Source organism: Vigna unguiculata, chromosome 3 (assembly GCF_037176805.1).
Source record: "Vigna unguiculata cultivar grain cowpea cultivar isolate G323 ecotype 2 chromosome 3, ASM3717680v1, whole genome shotgun sequence".
Taxonomy (NCBI): domain Eukaryota; kingdom Viridiplantae; phylum Streptophyta; class Magnoliopsida; order Fabales; family Fabaceae; genus Vigna; species Vigna unguiculata.
Genome location: NC_140794.1, coordinates 60,381,230 through 60,398,390, shown reverse-complemented (window position 1 = coordinate 60,398,390; position 17,161 = coordinate 60,381,230). Strand labels below are relative to the sequence as shown.

Here is a 17,161-nt window from a genome sequence, read left to right as displayed (position 1 = left end):
CATCAATACCTCAACACAATAAATCAACAATAAGGAAACACAAACACAAACAAGAACGAGGGTTTTGGCAAATCCCATCATGCCCACCCATCTTCTCATATTGACGAATCCCACACCATCTTCTCATAGCATAGCAAGGTAAAGTTATTCAGAGTAGAGCGGAGCAAGGAGGTGCCACCAACAAGTTCATTATTTGGATTTTCGCTTGATTCGGTAGAATACTTTTGCCCTTGATTTGTGTATAATTTAGTCTTGTGCTCTTTCGAAAATTTGTACATCTCAGTAACATCATTGTGCAATGATATTGAAGTTGTTTATTTGTTATTCATTTTTAATCATGAAAAGACTGGATCGACCCATATAAAAAGAATTGGAAAATGAAGAAAGAGAAAATAAAAAATTGGCGGGTCAGCTTGTTAGCCCACCGAGTGGCAGAATGAGCTACTATTTTCAACCCGATTTATGTAGTCAAGTTGACTTATCCGAACTCGACTTTGGCGGGTCAATAACAGGTCGAGCCAAAATAAGTCGGGCTAACCCATTTCAACATCCTGCAGTCTGTTATAGTTTGCTAAAATTTACGGAAGATGTTAAAGTTTTCAATCCGTTAATCAATTTTGGTATATTCCTTCTAACCTATCAAATGGTATGTTGATCATTTAAAAGATAAAAAATACACCCATAATTGATTATAAATTTCAAAAACATTTATTGTTAGTATAATTAATTATGTATGCAATATAATAGATTATGTTGTATATTTATGTAAAAAAATTTAGATAATAGGATGGAAAACTCTATCCTCTTTCATTATTGTTCTTTTTTCTACACATTTATGTGAGTCATAGCTTATTTTCCGCTTCTTCTTATATTCATTCTCTCTCCTTCCGTAGTTAATTTCAAACCAGCCACAAAGGGAAATGTTTGGATTTCCAAATAATTTCATTGGGTTTTTATCATTAATGTAAAAATTTTTAACTAGTATCAAATTCTGAACACTATAATAATTCTCTTGCCTCATTTGTATCCTTGCACTGCATTTTAATTGTCTGATGTACATGGAATGGTTTCGACAAAGTTTAATAAATAAATTTTATTTCAATAAGAAATTTAGCATTTAAAAGATTTGTGTAAGAAAAAAAAAATGTGGTACAAAGGATTTAAGCAAAAAACTCTCTAAGCAAGGGATAGCAAGTCTCATTTACAAAAGTGAGAAAGGACAAACTTTTCTAAAACTACACACCATTTTCTTTACAAGATGTTAAGATTGTGTAGAATAAAATACATATTAATAGAGATGAAAAATTAAGGATGATCCGAATAATCTATGTTTATAGGTAAAGTTAGAGTTACATTTTTTTAAAAAAATCTAACCAACCTAGATTAGGCTTCTTAAACATAATTATTTAAAAGTGTCAATCACTTGATATAGCTTGGCTTTCATTAAATATTTTAAATTACATATTAAATTAACTGTTCTTCATCCGAAAGATTTGGATCATATATGTAATGAATAAACAGGTAAAGATTAACTTTTTATCTATTTTTATTGAAGATCAATGAGATTGAACATAAAGTTAAGTTTAACCAACAAATTTATTTCAAAAGAAACTCAAATAGAATTAACGATTTTCACACTCTAGCCATTGAAGTATCATTTTCTCTAGTTTGATCACAAATTTGAATAAACGGCAAGTGGTAGGTCATATTATATCCTAAATTACTTGAGTATTGACCATGTCATGATCGACATTAATATGGCCGAGGATTCAATAAATATGTTCATGGCCCAATTGACCCTCCAAACAATGAATTCAGACAGTGGCACTTCCTTCTTCTGCACCTTAATTCATTTTTTCCACGTAAAAAATGAATACAGATGTTGATACACTTGGAAGGTTTCTATTAATAAGATTTCAGATCAAAGGTTCGTACATTAATTTTTGCGACTTTCCATTTTTGCATAAAGGTGACAACTGTGACCAATGATGCTTGCATTTGGAGCTAAAAAAAGTAAAGTATTTCTGCGTAGTTGCAATTCTGCATGCTTGCCATGGCGAATCTAGAACGGAACATAATAATGGCAAAGGCATGTTTTTGGCACATAACAATTCCTTGGTCGCTTTCTCCTTAATTAGATCGTCTCATTATTACACTTATTTTATTTTTTATAATGTAAACATTTATTTCTCAAACTTAATAATTCTAAAATAGTTAGTAACGAGACCACAAATGTCTTTTTACCATGTTCTATTTCATATATATATACTTCATTATTTGAAGATTGAAATATATCATAAAACTCTTGATATCGAGGGCTATAATTCTATCTTATTAACTTTTTTAATAGAGTAAGTTCATCTTGTATCACTCTTTTTGATTTTTTAAGGAATTTGTTGTATGTGTGGGATGTTTTGGACTTGCATGTGACGTTCAAGGGCTCTAACACTATTACAAAAACTCATATTTTCAATCAATTTTGTTTTGGATTTTTTTGTAGGAAATATTTATAAATTTTGTTATGAAAAAAAAAATTGTAGGAAATTGCTGCAAATATTTTTGCAAAACATTTTATATAAAACACTTTTCACAACAAATTTTGTAGGAAATACTTACGAAATTTATAATTTTGTATGAAATAATTACTCATAAAGGAATTATTTACAAATTAAGATTCTTATAAAAGATGGCAGGAAAAAGTATTTTCTTCCAATTTTTTTTAACAAATTTGCAATAAAATTTTCATGTAATATGAAAATTTTTAATAGTATAAGTGAATTTTTGTTTGATTAGGATTGGTATAGTATGATCAAATCATTGCTGTAAGTTGTTTGTGTGTAAATATTATTTCCTGTGCAAATAGAGGTCTTTGCACTATGCCAAAATTATTAATAGACAATACCATTTAGATGACACTTATTTAATTAAATACTATAAATCAAAACATGAAACAAAAAGACAATGCTTTATTTAATAAATCCCATAAAAAATAGTATACATAAATAGTGTTTTAGCTGAAAGGAACTATCTATATTTCATTTATACCTTTTTTTAAAATAATAATTTTAGGTAAATCAATATAGAGGTTTGTAGAGTTAAGCATCATGCATCGTAATATTCATAGATAGCTTGTAAGTAAAAAAGTGTTGTCTATTTTAAGAGATTTTTCCGGTCTCATTTTCATTAAAAAGAAGTTTCAACACTCCACTCTCACTCACATGGTTCAGCTTTGCTACAGACTCTCACTCTCGTATTTTTTCCTCGTTCGTCCACTGAAAATGTTGGTAAGTTTAGGGTTTTGATCATTTCGAGCATTTTTTTATTTCACATTCCTTATTTGTTCAGTGAAAATTTTTTATTTAGGATTTTGATTTTTTAGCATTTTTTATTTTCCATCTTGGTTTCTACATTTTAATTTCGCGTTACTTGTTCATGCACTAAGGTATTCTAGAGATTTTTCTATTTGGAAGGACAATCTAAATAACGTTTGGATTTCCTTGTCATTCTCGCTTTCGTCCACTATTAATGTTGTACGAGAAGAAGTAATCAAACTTTAGATTTTTTTATTCTACATTTTGATTCAACGATTTCGTTATAGGTGAAGTTTGGAGAATGATAAAATTTAGGTGAATAAACGGGCCAACTAAGCACCATTTGCTTGGAGGATTGATGTGACTCAATGAATATGAGTCACATTAATGACAATGATTTGCTCCTCTTTATCAAGCAATAGAGAACACAACAAAGCCATGACTCCATTTGAATAGGTTCCTGGGAGTATGGGCTTGATTCTATAGTGTCCAAAACAAGCCAAAGACAATGATTGTGAGTATTACATTTGTCGTTATATGAAGGAAATTATCACATACTGTGAAGGAGAGATAATTCCAATAAAGTTGAGTTATCTTAATTGTATATATAATTCATTTCTAGTAAAATTTTAATTGAATTATTTTTTTTTCTTTATTGTAGTATTTTCCTAGTTGTAAATATTCTGACAATCAAATCATTGAAGTTAAAGAAGATTGATGTTTTTATCTCATTAGTAAATGCTCATTATAAATATGTTATGGTTGTATATTGCCTTATAAAACAATGTAATTGTTCATGTTGATTTGAATCTCTACATTTCATTTTAATGTTGTATCTAGTTGATGACAAGTAAAATTTATATTGATCGCATGATCAATTGGCTATGGAATATTCTAAGACTATGTTAGGTTGATATATACATTACCTATACACTATTTTCGACTATGATTGATCTTGTTACTTTATTTGTTTTTGTACTACAACTTTTGTTTTGACTTGATGGAGTTATATGTTGATCCTTAGTTCTATTGGTTTTGGTTGTTTTTTACATGAAAAGAGTTTGTTGATGGTAAACTTAGACTACATCCATGGATATGTTTCAAATTTTTGCATCTATTTCACATTTATTATGCAATTTTGGTTTTTATTTGGTTACTTGGCTACAATAAGTTGTTGTAACTTTGTTCCAGTTTATCCACTACATGGTTTTAATTCTCATGTATGGTTTGGACGATCTTTATTATGATAGTGTGGGCTTGTTAGTTTCGTAAATTGGTTGTTCTATTGGTTTAGTCTTTGGTTAATTAATGTGTTAGTTCAAGCTTGTATTGATGTTTTGTTACTAATTTGTGACTTAATATTGGTTAGCTACTTTCAATTGATATATATATATATATATATATATATATATATATATATATATATATATATATATATATATATATATACTAGAAACTTTTAATTTTTTATTTATTCCAATTGTTTGACTTGTTGAAATTCATTCACATCTCTAAAATATTTTTCGTCTTGTCACAACTTTTATGTAATTATGCTCAAATGAATGTCAATTAAATATTTTTTTATATTTAACATTTGAATCTTTATACTCTTTTTTAATATTTTTATTTATTGTTATTTTCTTTTCACATGAAAATGTTTAACATTCTCAATTTAAGTGTTCAATAACATAAATGTTTCATTTACTAGGTAATATGAAAATTTTATCTGTTTTATTTTATTATTATTAATTTTTGTTTAATTTGAAGAATTATTTTGTTTTGCTAAAACAAATTTTATTATCTCCTGGCCATCGACTAGGTTGTTATTTCAAAAGTTTGTTTAGATTTAAGGTATTTTTCATCTTATCATATCCTTAATTATACATTTGTTGTTTATTATTATCATATAGAATACTATTTTGATATTTTTATATAATTATTTTTATTTTCTAACTCATTATCATATGTCTAATGTTATCACTATAATTATATAAATAAATTTAAGGTGTATAAATAAACTTATCATAACTTTTATTAGTGTAAAAAAAAAGATTTCACTAGAATTTAAAAAATTAAAGTAAACAAATATTTAATTTATTTTTTAATTTGAATATTTGTTTTTTCTTTTTTATTTTTTAAAAATATTTTTAAATTTTATCAACTAGATTTTTACAAATATAATAAATATTTTGATTCTCATCAAATTTTATTTGATTTTATAATTTAAAATTAATACAATTATAACTACTTTATAAAATTTTATTTGATATTGTAATTTAAAATTAATACATTTATAATTACTTTCTAAATGTTTGATATTGAAAAATTGAATATTTAGTAATATTATATTTTTTTATTATAAATTTTTATTATTTTATAATAATTAATTAATTAATATTAAAACGATAAAAAAATACTACATGTATATTAAATACGAATGTAAATCCATTACTCGGTTATAAGAACAAAAATTTAATACTCATTAAATGTTTGTTTATGAGAATCAGGATAAAAAAAATTTCTCTGAAAATAAACATAGGATGACAGTGAAATTCATCTCAGCTCTATGCTGTCGGTTACCATCTCACATGTATATAATCCGTAATGTTTTGACTTAAATGTTATTCTGAACTATTTATATGTAACCTGGCTTAATGTTCAGATCAATTATTTATTGGTTTAAAAAAAAATTAAAGGTATTGAGTAAGGTCGAAGAATGTTTCTATTATGAGATTATTAGTTTCCAAAACATCCCCAAATGAGATGATTAGTTTCCAAAACATCCCCAATCAAAAACACCCAAAAACATCCTTATCAATGCGGAGTGGAGTGATACTAGTAAACTCCCAAGCTCCAGGGTGCTTTGCCTTCTTACACACAACGGAACCCACACCCTTTTCAACCAAAAACTTAGGCAGATCCTTACCCTGTTGCATCCAGCCATGGCTTCTATGTCTATCAACTTTCTCAGAGACCATAGAGTAGGGCCGTATGATGCACTGCTGAAGCCGAGCTTTCGCCCTCCCATTTGGAAGAACTTTCGTAATTCCCATCTGGGTATGCTTGATCCGTGCTTCTTTGCATGTTTCCCTATCACGGGGTCTTTCTTTCCCTTGTTGATAAGCTTCGTATTCTTGTTTGTCTTTATAGAAGTGAAAGGCCACTTTAATCTGTCTGAGAGCGGAAGAAGGTGCGCAATTCGAAGCGACTTGCGAGGTCCAGTTGGTGCTACTGTAGATTTTCCCTTAACCCTTCAAGGGTCTAGAAGAAGGTAATATTTTAACTAGTCTCTGATTCCAAAGTTAATATATGCTTATGGTGTTCGGTTTATTGAAGAATGGTGTACAAGCTTTTAGACCAGTGCCAAATGCTGGGACTGTTCTGAGGAGGGAATTGTGGGAATGGAATCGATACAGCCACACTACTTGCGGGCTTTGATGAAATTGAAATTCTTTCCTGAGAAGCAAGATAGGTGTAGGCCCCCCCAAATTGTTAGAATTTAGAATCTGTTGGTTTATCTCAAAATAATTTGCAAAAGTGGGAAACTTTACAGCTGTTATCTTAGAGTATCCGGGGGAGCTTCTGTCAACCATTATTGTGCGGATGAAGTTCTGCAATCATGGGTTTAGGAAAGGTTTCTAATTGTTAAGTTCCAAGAAGGCAATTGCTCTTCTTGCACGTGCATGGAATCTTTGATTGGGTTTATTTGCAAGTGAAGGTATGTGCCTTTGGCAAAATGTTTTCGATTCTTCTATTTTAAAGAAGGTATGAAGGAATGGGGAAAAGAGGAAAACTGGAAAAGGCTAAACAAAACTGTGAGTGGCAACTGTAACCACTTGTGAAATAGTAAACGTTGTACTAGCGCTTTTTTTTATATCTTGCTTTTCAGCTGACAATGATATCCACGCAACTAAAGTCGCTAAATTTCTTATAATGAAAATGAAGGCGTATTAGATTCCATACTGGAAAAATGAAATGAGTCATATTTATTGTTCAGAATTTTAATTCCTGTGTTACAGACAATAAACAGAGGCTTCTCAATGTACTACTTTATATTGAGCAAGATGGTCAATTTTTTTCCTTCAACTCTCTATTGGATTTGCAAATTATTTACCTTTAATGAAACACTAAGTTACTTGACCTCAGAACAAATTGTTTTATAGAGGAATGTTCAAGCGCTTAATGTGAAAAAGGCTGTCAAATCTTGATATCCTGAGCCTTTTTAAGAAAATAAATCCACAGAAGTATTTGCAGTGAATGATGAAGCAACAATTTCTATGAAGAAGAAACAGTATACGCTTGTATTGAAAAGAAAAGAAAAAAGAACCCGTGCTCCCTCTCACATTTCCAAAAGTTGTTTTTATTGATGTGTTTGGAATAACAATTTGCCAATGATTAACATATAAGCAGAATCTGTAAGTAATCTTTTGATCAATTTTTGGGTGCTTGAACTTTGACTTTCTCATTCTTGATTTTAAGTGCTAGTATCTTATTTGTTGCTATGCTTAGGAACTCTCAAATATGTAACAAGGCTACTACAGACATATCTGGAGATATTCCTGAAAGTGCTGGTGAGTTGAGCCAGTACGAGAAAGTGATTGAAACCTTAACAATTCTTTTTCCTGTTTGGGTGAGCTCGATAGTTCTTCAATATAGCATCTCAATTTTTCTATTTTTTGTGATGGTCTGTAGTTTGAGAGTTTGCTAACTTGAATGAGCAGGTCATCTTGGGGGCTATTATCGGCATCTACAAGCCAACTGCTGTAATTACTCTGATTTTTTCAGCTATGTACATGGTTGAGTGGAAATATGTTGATTAACTGATGTGAAATTATGGCTCTATTCCAGGTAACTTGGTTGGATAAAGATCTTTTTACTCTTGGCTTGGGTTTCCTCATGCTCTCTATGGGCTTGACATTGACATTTGAGGATTTCAGACGGTGTCTGCGAAATCCGTGGACTGTAAGTGAAGATAACTGATACTTAAAGGAAAATTCATTTGTTTTTTCTTCTTTTAAATGTTAATGATTTTGTTTTTGCAGGTGGGTGTTGGGTTTCTTGCACAGTATTTGATTAAACCCATGCTAGGCTTTGCCATTGTAATGGTATTTTTTGTTATTACCTGAGCTCTTCCCTGCTTCTTTGCTTTGTTTAGATCAGCTCTTGAAAAGTGTTACATTCTCTTCTCTTTTTTTTTTTCATACTGCCTCATGATATTACTGTCAAAAACATTTTGTCATGGTAATGGTTAATTGATTATTTTTCATCTTAGTTTATTTATAGAAAATTCTAAATTTGATATTATCTTTTAATAAGTGCTTCTGTGTTTGCTTAATCAAAGAATTAAAGATATCTTTTTGATAATATGAAAATGATGATATTGGCTGTGTGTTGGTTGTTTGTCCCTTGATTCTGTTGTCAATAATATTGTAAGCTGAGACAAAGTCTACGCTATATTTCCAAGATGTCCTATATCTTTGACAAGGTTATTCTTATCTATTCCAGTGGAGTGGCAGAGTTTTCTTTCATGACAGGACTAAAATTAGAAGCCTGAGATTTTTTTTTTAAAATATTATAAACATATAGGCTTTGTCGAGCTTAATGTAAACTATTTGTGATACTTCTTGAGCATAATAATGTAACTAAAGCTTTAATTTTTTTGATCATCAGGGCTTCCCTCTCAATTTTGTATCCTTATTAAGATATATGATCAATGAGAATTATGCTGAAGTCATCTGTAGTTTCCATGAATGTGGGTGTGGGACTCAGTATAGGAATATTCATTTCTTTAGGTCAATTTTGGGATCTGCAATTGCTTGTTCTGATAATGGTTGCAGATATAGAGGCTGTAGTTCAATACCTATGGTTGTTTTGTCTGTCACTTTTGTTTACTAGTCCTGTTATTTTTTATCTCTCTTTATAATTGGATCCCAAAATTTCTAATTTGCAATTTATCCTGTTATGATAAATTATCCATCATAAGAACTAACGTCAATATCTGATTCCCAGACTCTAAAACTTTCAGCTCCTCTCGCAACTGGTCTTATTCTGGTCTCATGTTGTCCTGGAGGTCAGGCATCAAATGTTGCAACATTCATATCCAAGGGAAATGTTGCACTGTCTGTTCTTATGACAACGTATGTTTAACATGCATTCCCTGGTTTGTTTGTCTTTCTAAATTATATTTTATGTTATACTCGAAGCTTAATATTTATATGATAATTAATGTTGCTTTTAGAAAATTTTAGTGATTTCTGTAATCTACATCCTCGTCACTACTTGCATTTGTAGAACATATTTTCGCTGCTGTCTCTCTTCCAATCTGTAAATTTTGTCATTTAAATTGAAAAAATAATTTTTTTATTTGATTAAAGATTGATAACATACAAATAATCTGTAAATAATGAATACATTAGCAAGTGGTACTAATTACTAATTTCTTATTTGTCAATTGCCTGTACACTAAAATGTGAGTTTCTAGTCCTTGTTGAAATTTCTTTCAAAAGGTGGCTTTCTTACAACTTGAAAGGAGAAATGGAAGATTTTGGATTAATATGTTGCTCTAATCAGAACCTCTTGATATGTATAATTTTGGCAGTTCAAGGTTAGAAACTTAGATTACATTTTGAAACATAGAACCAATGCAATGACGTCTCTGAATGCAAAGCAATTGAATCTAAATATTCTCTTTAAACAGAATGATCTGAATGATACGAGAACAGTATCCAAGTACTAAATGGTTGACATGGTTGGAATCATGTTATCCCTTGGCTTTTATCACTTTTTCTTTTGATTTTTAGCTGCAATTAAATTACGTGGTGTATATTAATGATGTTAATTACTAGAACAGTCTTTTTCAGAAATTAGGTTTCAAAGATATTTAAAGATGTTATTTATTGGTCTACAGGTGTTCAACTATTGGAGCTATTATAATGACCCCACTTCTTACAAAGCTTCTTGCTGGTCAACTTGTTCCGGTTGATGCTGTTGTAAGTTGTTGCTTGCCAATTTTTGGGCAAAGGAATCTCAAATAAAGTCTTCGTTTAAATGATATGTAAAACTAGCTTGCTGTTGGCAAGCTGTTACGAAAAGGAAGCACAGTTGACACTTTGACAATACTAATCATAGTTTCTCCTAATCAAGTGAAGTGAATATAGATACTGAATTTTTAATAGTATACCTTGTCATTCTTCACTACATTCTTTATGGTTTTCTTTCTCTTCTTGGATTTTCTTATCATTTCTATTGAACAGATCCTCTTGTATCTTTCATTTTTACTCTTGAAGTGAATCTGTAATTCTTTCTCTTTTGCAGGGCCTGGCAGTTAGTACCTTTCAGGTTGTTTTAGTCCCAACAGTTGTGGGAGGTAAGAGATGATGAATATTTTAAGTTAAATGTGAGTTGATTGTTTTATAACATACCTAAAGATTAGGACGATTTGTAATGTCTTTGCTTTATCTGGCAGTTTTGGCAAATGAGTTTTTTCCTAAGTTCACTTCAAAGATAATCGTTGTGTGTCCTTTGATTGGAGTCATTTTGACCACTCTCCTCTGTGCAAGCCCAGTAAGTTGACTAAGTTCTACAAGATAAAGTTCATCTAATGTATTCTCTTCTGGCATTTTACTTCATTATAAATTATCATATACTGTTCTTGCTTTGAGCAGAAATTTGACATGCATCAACTTTTCAGATTGGGCTAGTTTCTGATGTGTTAAAAGCTCAAGGAGCACAATTAGTATTGCCAGTTGTTTTCCTACATGCTGCTGCATTTACTCTTGGTTATTGGTTTTCAAGAATATCATTTGGCGAATCCACATCACGCACCATATCTATAGAGTGTGGAATGCAGGTAAAACCTCTTCTTCATACCTCTAATCAAAATCCTGGTAATGTTTTCTTCTTGATCATTTTGTCTAACCTTATTTATTTGTTTTTCTTTTATCTGCAGAGTTCTGCACTAGGGTTTTTACTCGCTCAGAAGCACTTTAAAAATCCCCTTGTGGCTGTTCCTTCTGCTGTCAGTGTTGTCTGCATGGCGGTAAGACAGAATATTTAACCAGCTCTCATGGCTGTTTTGTTTTGCTTTGTCTATTTCTTGTAAAAATGGTGGCTTTTAATTTCTGTCAACGAATATTTCTCACTGGTTTCATGCAGCTTGGTGGAAGTGCTCTTGCTGTGTTTTGGAGGAACAAACCAATTCCCCTTGATGACAAAGATGACTTCAAGGAATGAAAATCATTGACTAGTATTGACATGTCCCTCATTTTTATGTGGGAACATGTTACAGCATTCAGGATTTAGGATCAGCCTACGACAAATATGCCCCTTAGTTTGTAGCATTCCTTGGGAGTAATGTTTTTTCTTTCCGTTTGTGATTATGAAATTTTTCATAAACATATAAGAGAAAAATAAAAATTTAAATCTAGTTTGGGGTCAAATATATTTTGTCCTTTAAAATTTAAAAATTAAAACATTAACTTTGGTTCCTATAAAATTTAATGAGTTTCTACTTTACTTTCTACATATACAAAAGTGTGGTGAAATAAATGGAAGACCTTTAAACGGTTAATTTGCTCGATTTCAACAAATAAAATAACAATTTTAGTGAAATTATTATATTGATTTAATTTTTATATTGTTTAGTTTTTTAAATCACTCCTTGTTTTAATGTTTTTTATTGAAATTTAGTGGTTCTCGACTAGTTTGAGTATTGGTTATATCTTTTGTTATCATAGTATAATTAAAATTTATATTAAAGAGTCGAACTTAATGATAACTGGAAATAACTATATGATGAGATGTCCTTGATAGAGTTAAAACCAAATGTATCTTAGTTATGCAACGCTGGAAAATCTGTTATTAATTAACAATTAGGTTGAAAGTAGTGAATATACTAGCATCATTACAATAACCCAATAAATGGAACAACAAAATCAGTATATATATATATATATATATATATATATATATATATATATATATATATATATATATATATATATATATATATATGAAATGAAACAGCTCTAGTCTAGCATGCTCTGAAAATGGGTTGGGTTGGACTGATCTATCACTTTTTTATTTTAATTTTCATTTTTACTTTTTTAAGATTTTTATTTATAAAATTTTTTAATATATATAAATTTGTTTATATAATATAAAAAAATATTTATTTTAATTATTTTTTATTTTTAAATATAAAAATATATATATAAAAAAAAATGGGTTGGCAGGTCAAGATGGATTAACTCGTCTTTGATCCGCTAGTATTAGACAAGTTGAACCACAACAGGTTGGCAAATTGGAAACTCCAACCTGACCCACCCTTTGCTTGACAGGCTGGCAGGTCAGCTCGACGGACCTAACATACTTTGACATGTCTAGATTTACTCATACAACAAAAAATTACAATAAAAGCTATCTGAAATAAAAATAAAAGTAATTATACAATATAATTGTGATGATAGATCCAATATCAGGTTATTCATGAGGAGAAGGTTTAGGTCTTATTTATCAGTGATCTGGTTACTACTAATTAACTGATCGAATTTTTATCTTTTTTACTAAAATAATAATCATACTTCAATCATAAATCAATCAACCTGTATATGATTCATTATAAATCATTTTAAGTTAATATGGACACATAAGTTAAAATATCAAATATAAATCTTATATAAAATTTACAGTAAACATATTTTACTAGAGTTTAAAACATAACTAGCATTTTCAATACCCATAAGGACCTTAACATATGTTAAGTATGGATGCCACCAAATTCAACTCATATTAATAATTTCAAAAATCAATTACACTTAAATTATAATCGACAACTTAAATTTTTCTTATTAATTTGTTATTTGTATCTCGACTTACAAGTAAAATAAAGGTAAAAATAATATAACATTTTGTTTTAAACTTAATGAAATGTTATTAAAATAAATTAAAACACAATTCAAACGTTAAACTACTTGAAAAAAAAATAGAAAATGAAGCTCAAGAGATAAACATGCATAGAAGAAAGAAAACGTAAGAAGAAAATAGAAAAAAAAAATATAAGAAATGAAGAAAAAAGATAGAAGGGTATTTTTTTCCTGCACCTCCCTGTTTTTTCTTCATGCACTTCCATAAAAATTGTACTTCCCAAACTATCCCTCATTAAAAATATAATAAAAATCCTTACACTTCTTTATTTTTAATATTTTCAAATCCAAAAAATACTTCTAAAACACCCATTCTAAAGTATAAGAAAGATTAAATAGGTGGTTTCTTGTTTTTTTCTTTGGAATGACGGTTATGGGAGATATCAGAAATATCTCTGGGAACAATCGTTCCAAAGTAAAAAAAAAGTAATTAAAATGAGTGTTTTAAAATGTATTTCTAGATTAAAAATGACTTCCGAAATACTTATTTTGATTTTTTTTTGTATTCTAGAATATATTTCCTAGTCCGAGATGTATTTATAGATCTTAAAATATTTTTCAAAATAATTATTCTAAAATAGAAAATAGGGGTGACAATTAGGGTCTGACCCGCATAAGCGTGCAACTCGTGCGGGCCAGGCTTGTATAAGAAAAAAGAAAAAAAAAACTTGCATTTGTGTATATTAGTTACTTTTATTATGGACTATTGCATTAATGTTCCAAATTCTTCTATAATTGGAAAAGACAAGTATTATGTATTTTTTAATATGCTAAAAATTAAAGAATACATTGTGTATGTCATAGTATGAATATGAATATGATGAAAATGTTGAATTATCAATTTATCATTCAACTCCTCAAAGTTTTTACTTAATTTTGTGAACTTCTTAAAGTTTTCCAATTTTTAAACATTAAAAATTTTATTATAAAAATTACAAAAAATATAAAAAAAAAAAGCGGATCAGCCCACAGACTCGTGGGCCAAGTGATGTGTGGAACAGACCAGTGATTACAGCCCGCATAAATTGTACAGGGCAGGATAGGTCTTATGCTAGCCGGATCTAAACGAGCCAGACCAGCTCACATTATCATCCTAATAAAAAATAAAATGAAAAAGATATTTCGAGAGTTATTTCCAAATTCAAAAATACCTTTGAGAACATTTATTTCGAAAAATATATGAAACATAAATGTTCCTGAAATAGTGAAATCCAGAATGCTTGTACCTCTATTTTTACATCTCTATTATTACAAAATTTTTAATGAATTTTTTAACCGGTGCACGAAAATCTGGTAAGAAAAATGTCATGTGCACGAAAAAAGAGATAGTTGGAAGAGTGTTAATGAGATGCAAATATATATATATATATAGGAAGACGTGGTGAAGAACCATGATTTGGTTTTAGAGAAAAAGAAAGGGAAAATGGTGATTAGGAGATGAGGGAGGTGACAATGATTTGGTGATGGTGGAGGTGTTTCTTCATTCCAAGTGTTCCTATATGATATGTAACACTTTTCGAAGCCATTTTTTTTTTTGTTTTCTTTAACATGTCTAGGGTATCTACACCATTCTCTTCACGAAAGGAAATTCCCAAAGTTAAAGAATTGATGAGAATTACAGAAATGGTAGAAGAAAAGATGGAGAAAGTAGAAAAAGTAAGAGAAGTGAATAAAGAAGAAAAAGACAAGGAGACAAAGATCACCGTACTTTTTATTACTGTAGGGAAGGACCATTCTATTGTATCTATAGAGACAAAAAAGATATGGTAGGAGGCACACCCATCAACAAATTACAAGCATTCATGTGAAACTTCCAAAATTTCTAAGGCAAGACTACTGACAGACTATACTTACCATGGAAATCATGGAAATCAAGACCATGCATTCATTTGGTGAAACCGAATTCAAAAACACATTCAAAGAGGTAAAAAAATTGTCATTGCAACTTGTCTATATGCACAAGGAAAATATTTGTCCCAAGTTATCACACAAATGAGTTCTATCTCAAACTCTAAATTTTTCACTCATGGTCCAATAATGTTCATATATATATATATATATATATATATATATATATATATATATATATATATATGGTTTAGGGTTTAGGGTTTGAGATTAAGGTAGGAGGCACACTCATAAAGACATATCGTTATGATTATTGATCAGTATAAGTATAGATTCATATAGACGAATAAAACAACACATACAAGTGAAAAAAAGCTCACCATAAAAAGTGGGATGGGTCGAGATATTGAACCTATTAATTTGCGTGGGGGCAGTCCGCGCTCCATGCAAGTTGGCCCGCTAGCCTGCAATAAAAAAAAATTGTATTTGTGTATATCGATAATTTTTCTTCTGAATCTCTGCATGAGCGTTTTAAATTATTGTATAAGTGAAAAATAAAAGTATTATACATTTTTTGAATGTGCTAAAATTTGAACAATACATCATGTATGTCAAAGTACAAAAATGAATATGATGAAAATGTTGAATTATAAATTTATCATCAAACTCTCCAAAGTTTTTACTTATTTTGTGAACTTGTTAAAATTATCCAATTTGCTAAACTTTGAAAGTTTTGTCATAAAAATTTTTTAAAAAAAAAAAAACAAAGCAGGTTGCCCCACAGACCACACTTATAAGGGACAAATAAGACTTTTCAGCCCATGTTAAAAATGCGAGACAGATGAGTCCGACTCGCATTTTGCAGACCAAGTGTAGGATGAGCCTAAATAAATTGGGCCGACCCGTGTTGTCACACCTAATCATTATAAAGGCATCAAATGGTAGTTTTTTTAAACTGTAATAATGGTGTAATACGAGCATACAAAACAAAACTAAAATTAAAATATATGTAACGTAATGCATACATGAAAATTAAGTTAAAAAACTAACAAACGGTTTTGTATTTATATGTGCATTTATTTATATAATAAAGTAAATTTTTAATATTATATTTTTCTATCCTAAAAAATTTAAACCAAAAATTTATAAAAGAAATTTATTTTGGTAATATTTTTTCTATATTGTTCAAAGACTTTGTTAGTAATTTGTCCACCAATAAGGGTGATAATAGGAGTAAACAAGGTATGCATACAACATTCTTCCAAAACTACTCTACAAATATTACCTGACTTTTAGTGATTGAGAATGGTTTGAATATGTTCATTCTCCATGTAGTGAAAAGTCAAGGAGTAATAATTATATGTAACTCCTCTTTTAGATGGGACTACACCCATGATATATCAGATGTATAAAAATAAATAATTATTCGAGCATTGTTTAAATAATAATTTATAAGTATATTGTTATTACTATATTAAAAAATGTTACATGTTTTTCTACTAAACTTACATTAAAACTGTAGGGACCCAAATAATTCCAGCTTCTTGATCTTTCTTCTCTCTGCCACCCACACCCCAGGAAAAACACCTTGCACTTCACAGCTTCTCCCTCTTCTTTTCTCTGCCTTCTCTCTATCAAAAAGGAAATTTTTGAATCACTAATTCTCTGTTACAGAACCTAAATCTGAGGCCAATCCAGGACCTTCCCTTTCAGCTTCAACTCATCATTTTCCTCCATGTAAGTCACTTCCAACCCTTGCATTCCAGTTCAATTCGAAATCTGCAAACCTCTTCTCATATTTGAACCTGTATCTCCAGCTCTCTAAGTGATACAACTGAAGCTCTTGGGTGGGAGGATCTTAGCTAATTAGAAGGATTTATATATATAGGTAAGGGAAGCTAACCAATTTCCTTAATCCGAATAGGAAATCTGTAAATGAGTTTGAATTGCATGTTGGATTGATGAATATAGTATTGAATTGCATGATCTGATGATTTATTGTTTGTAATTGAGAAATACTGGCTCATCGCATGAAGGAACAAGTTCGTGACCTGGTATTTTCGCCTAGGCGAGTGACAC

At 29.8% G+C, this 17,161-nt stretch overlaps 1 protein-coding gene across 1 annotated transcript; it reads left to right on the top strand.

The window, feature by feature from the left end:
• The first annotated feature begins 6,092 nt into the window (after positions 1-6,092).
• On the top strand, positions 6,093-11,749 carry BASS2 (Sodium Bile acid symporter family). The gene is made up of 13 exons (XM_028065765.2): positions 6,093-6,368; positions 6,462-6,582; positions 7,821-7,941; positions 8,033-8,074; positions 8,160-8,273; positions 8,354-8,416; positions 9,321-9,448; positions 10,219-10,300; positions 10,626-10,677; positions 10,777-10,874; positions 11,002-11,160; positions 11,260-11,349; positions 11,466-11,749. Exons 1-13 carry the CDS (start codon positions 6,254-6,256, stop codon positions 11,541-11,543), a joined length of 1,263 nt encoding a protein of 420 aa, XP_027921566.1. The 5' UTR covers positions 6,093-6,253; the 3' UTR covers positions 11,544-11,749.
• Positions 11,750-17,161: the final 5,412 nt, after the last annotated feature.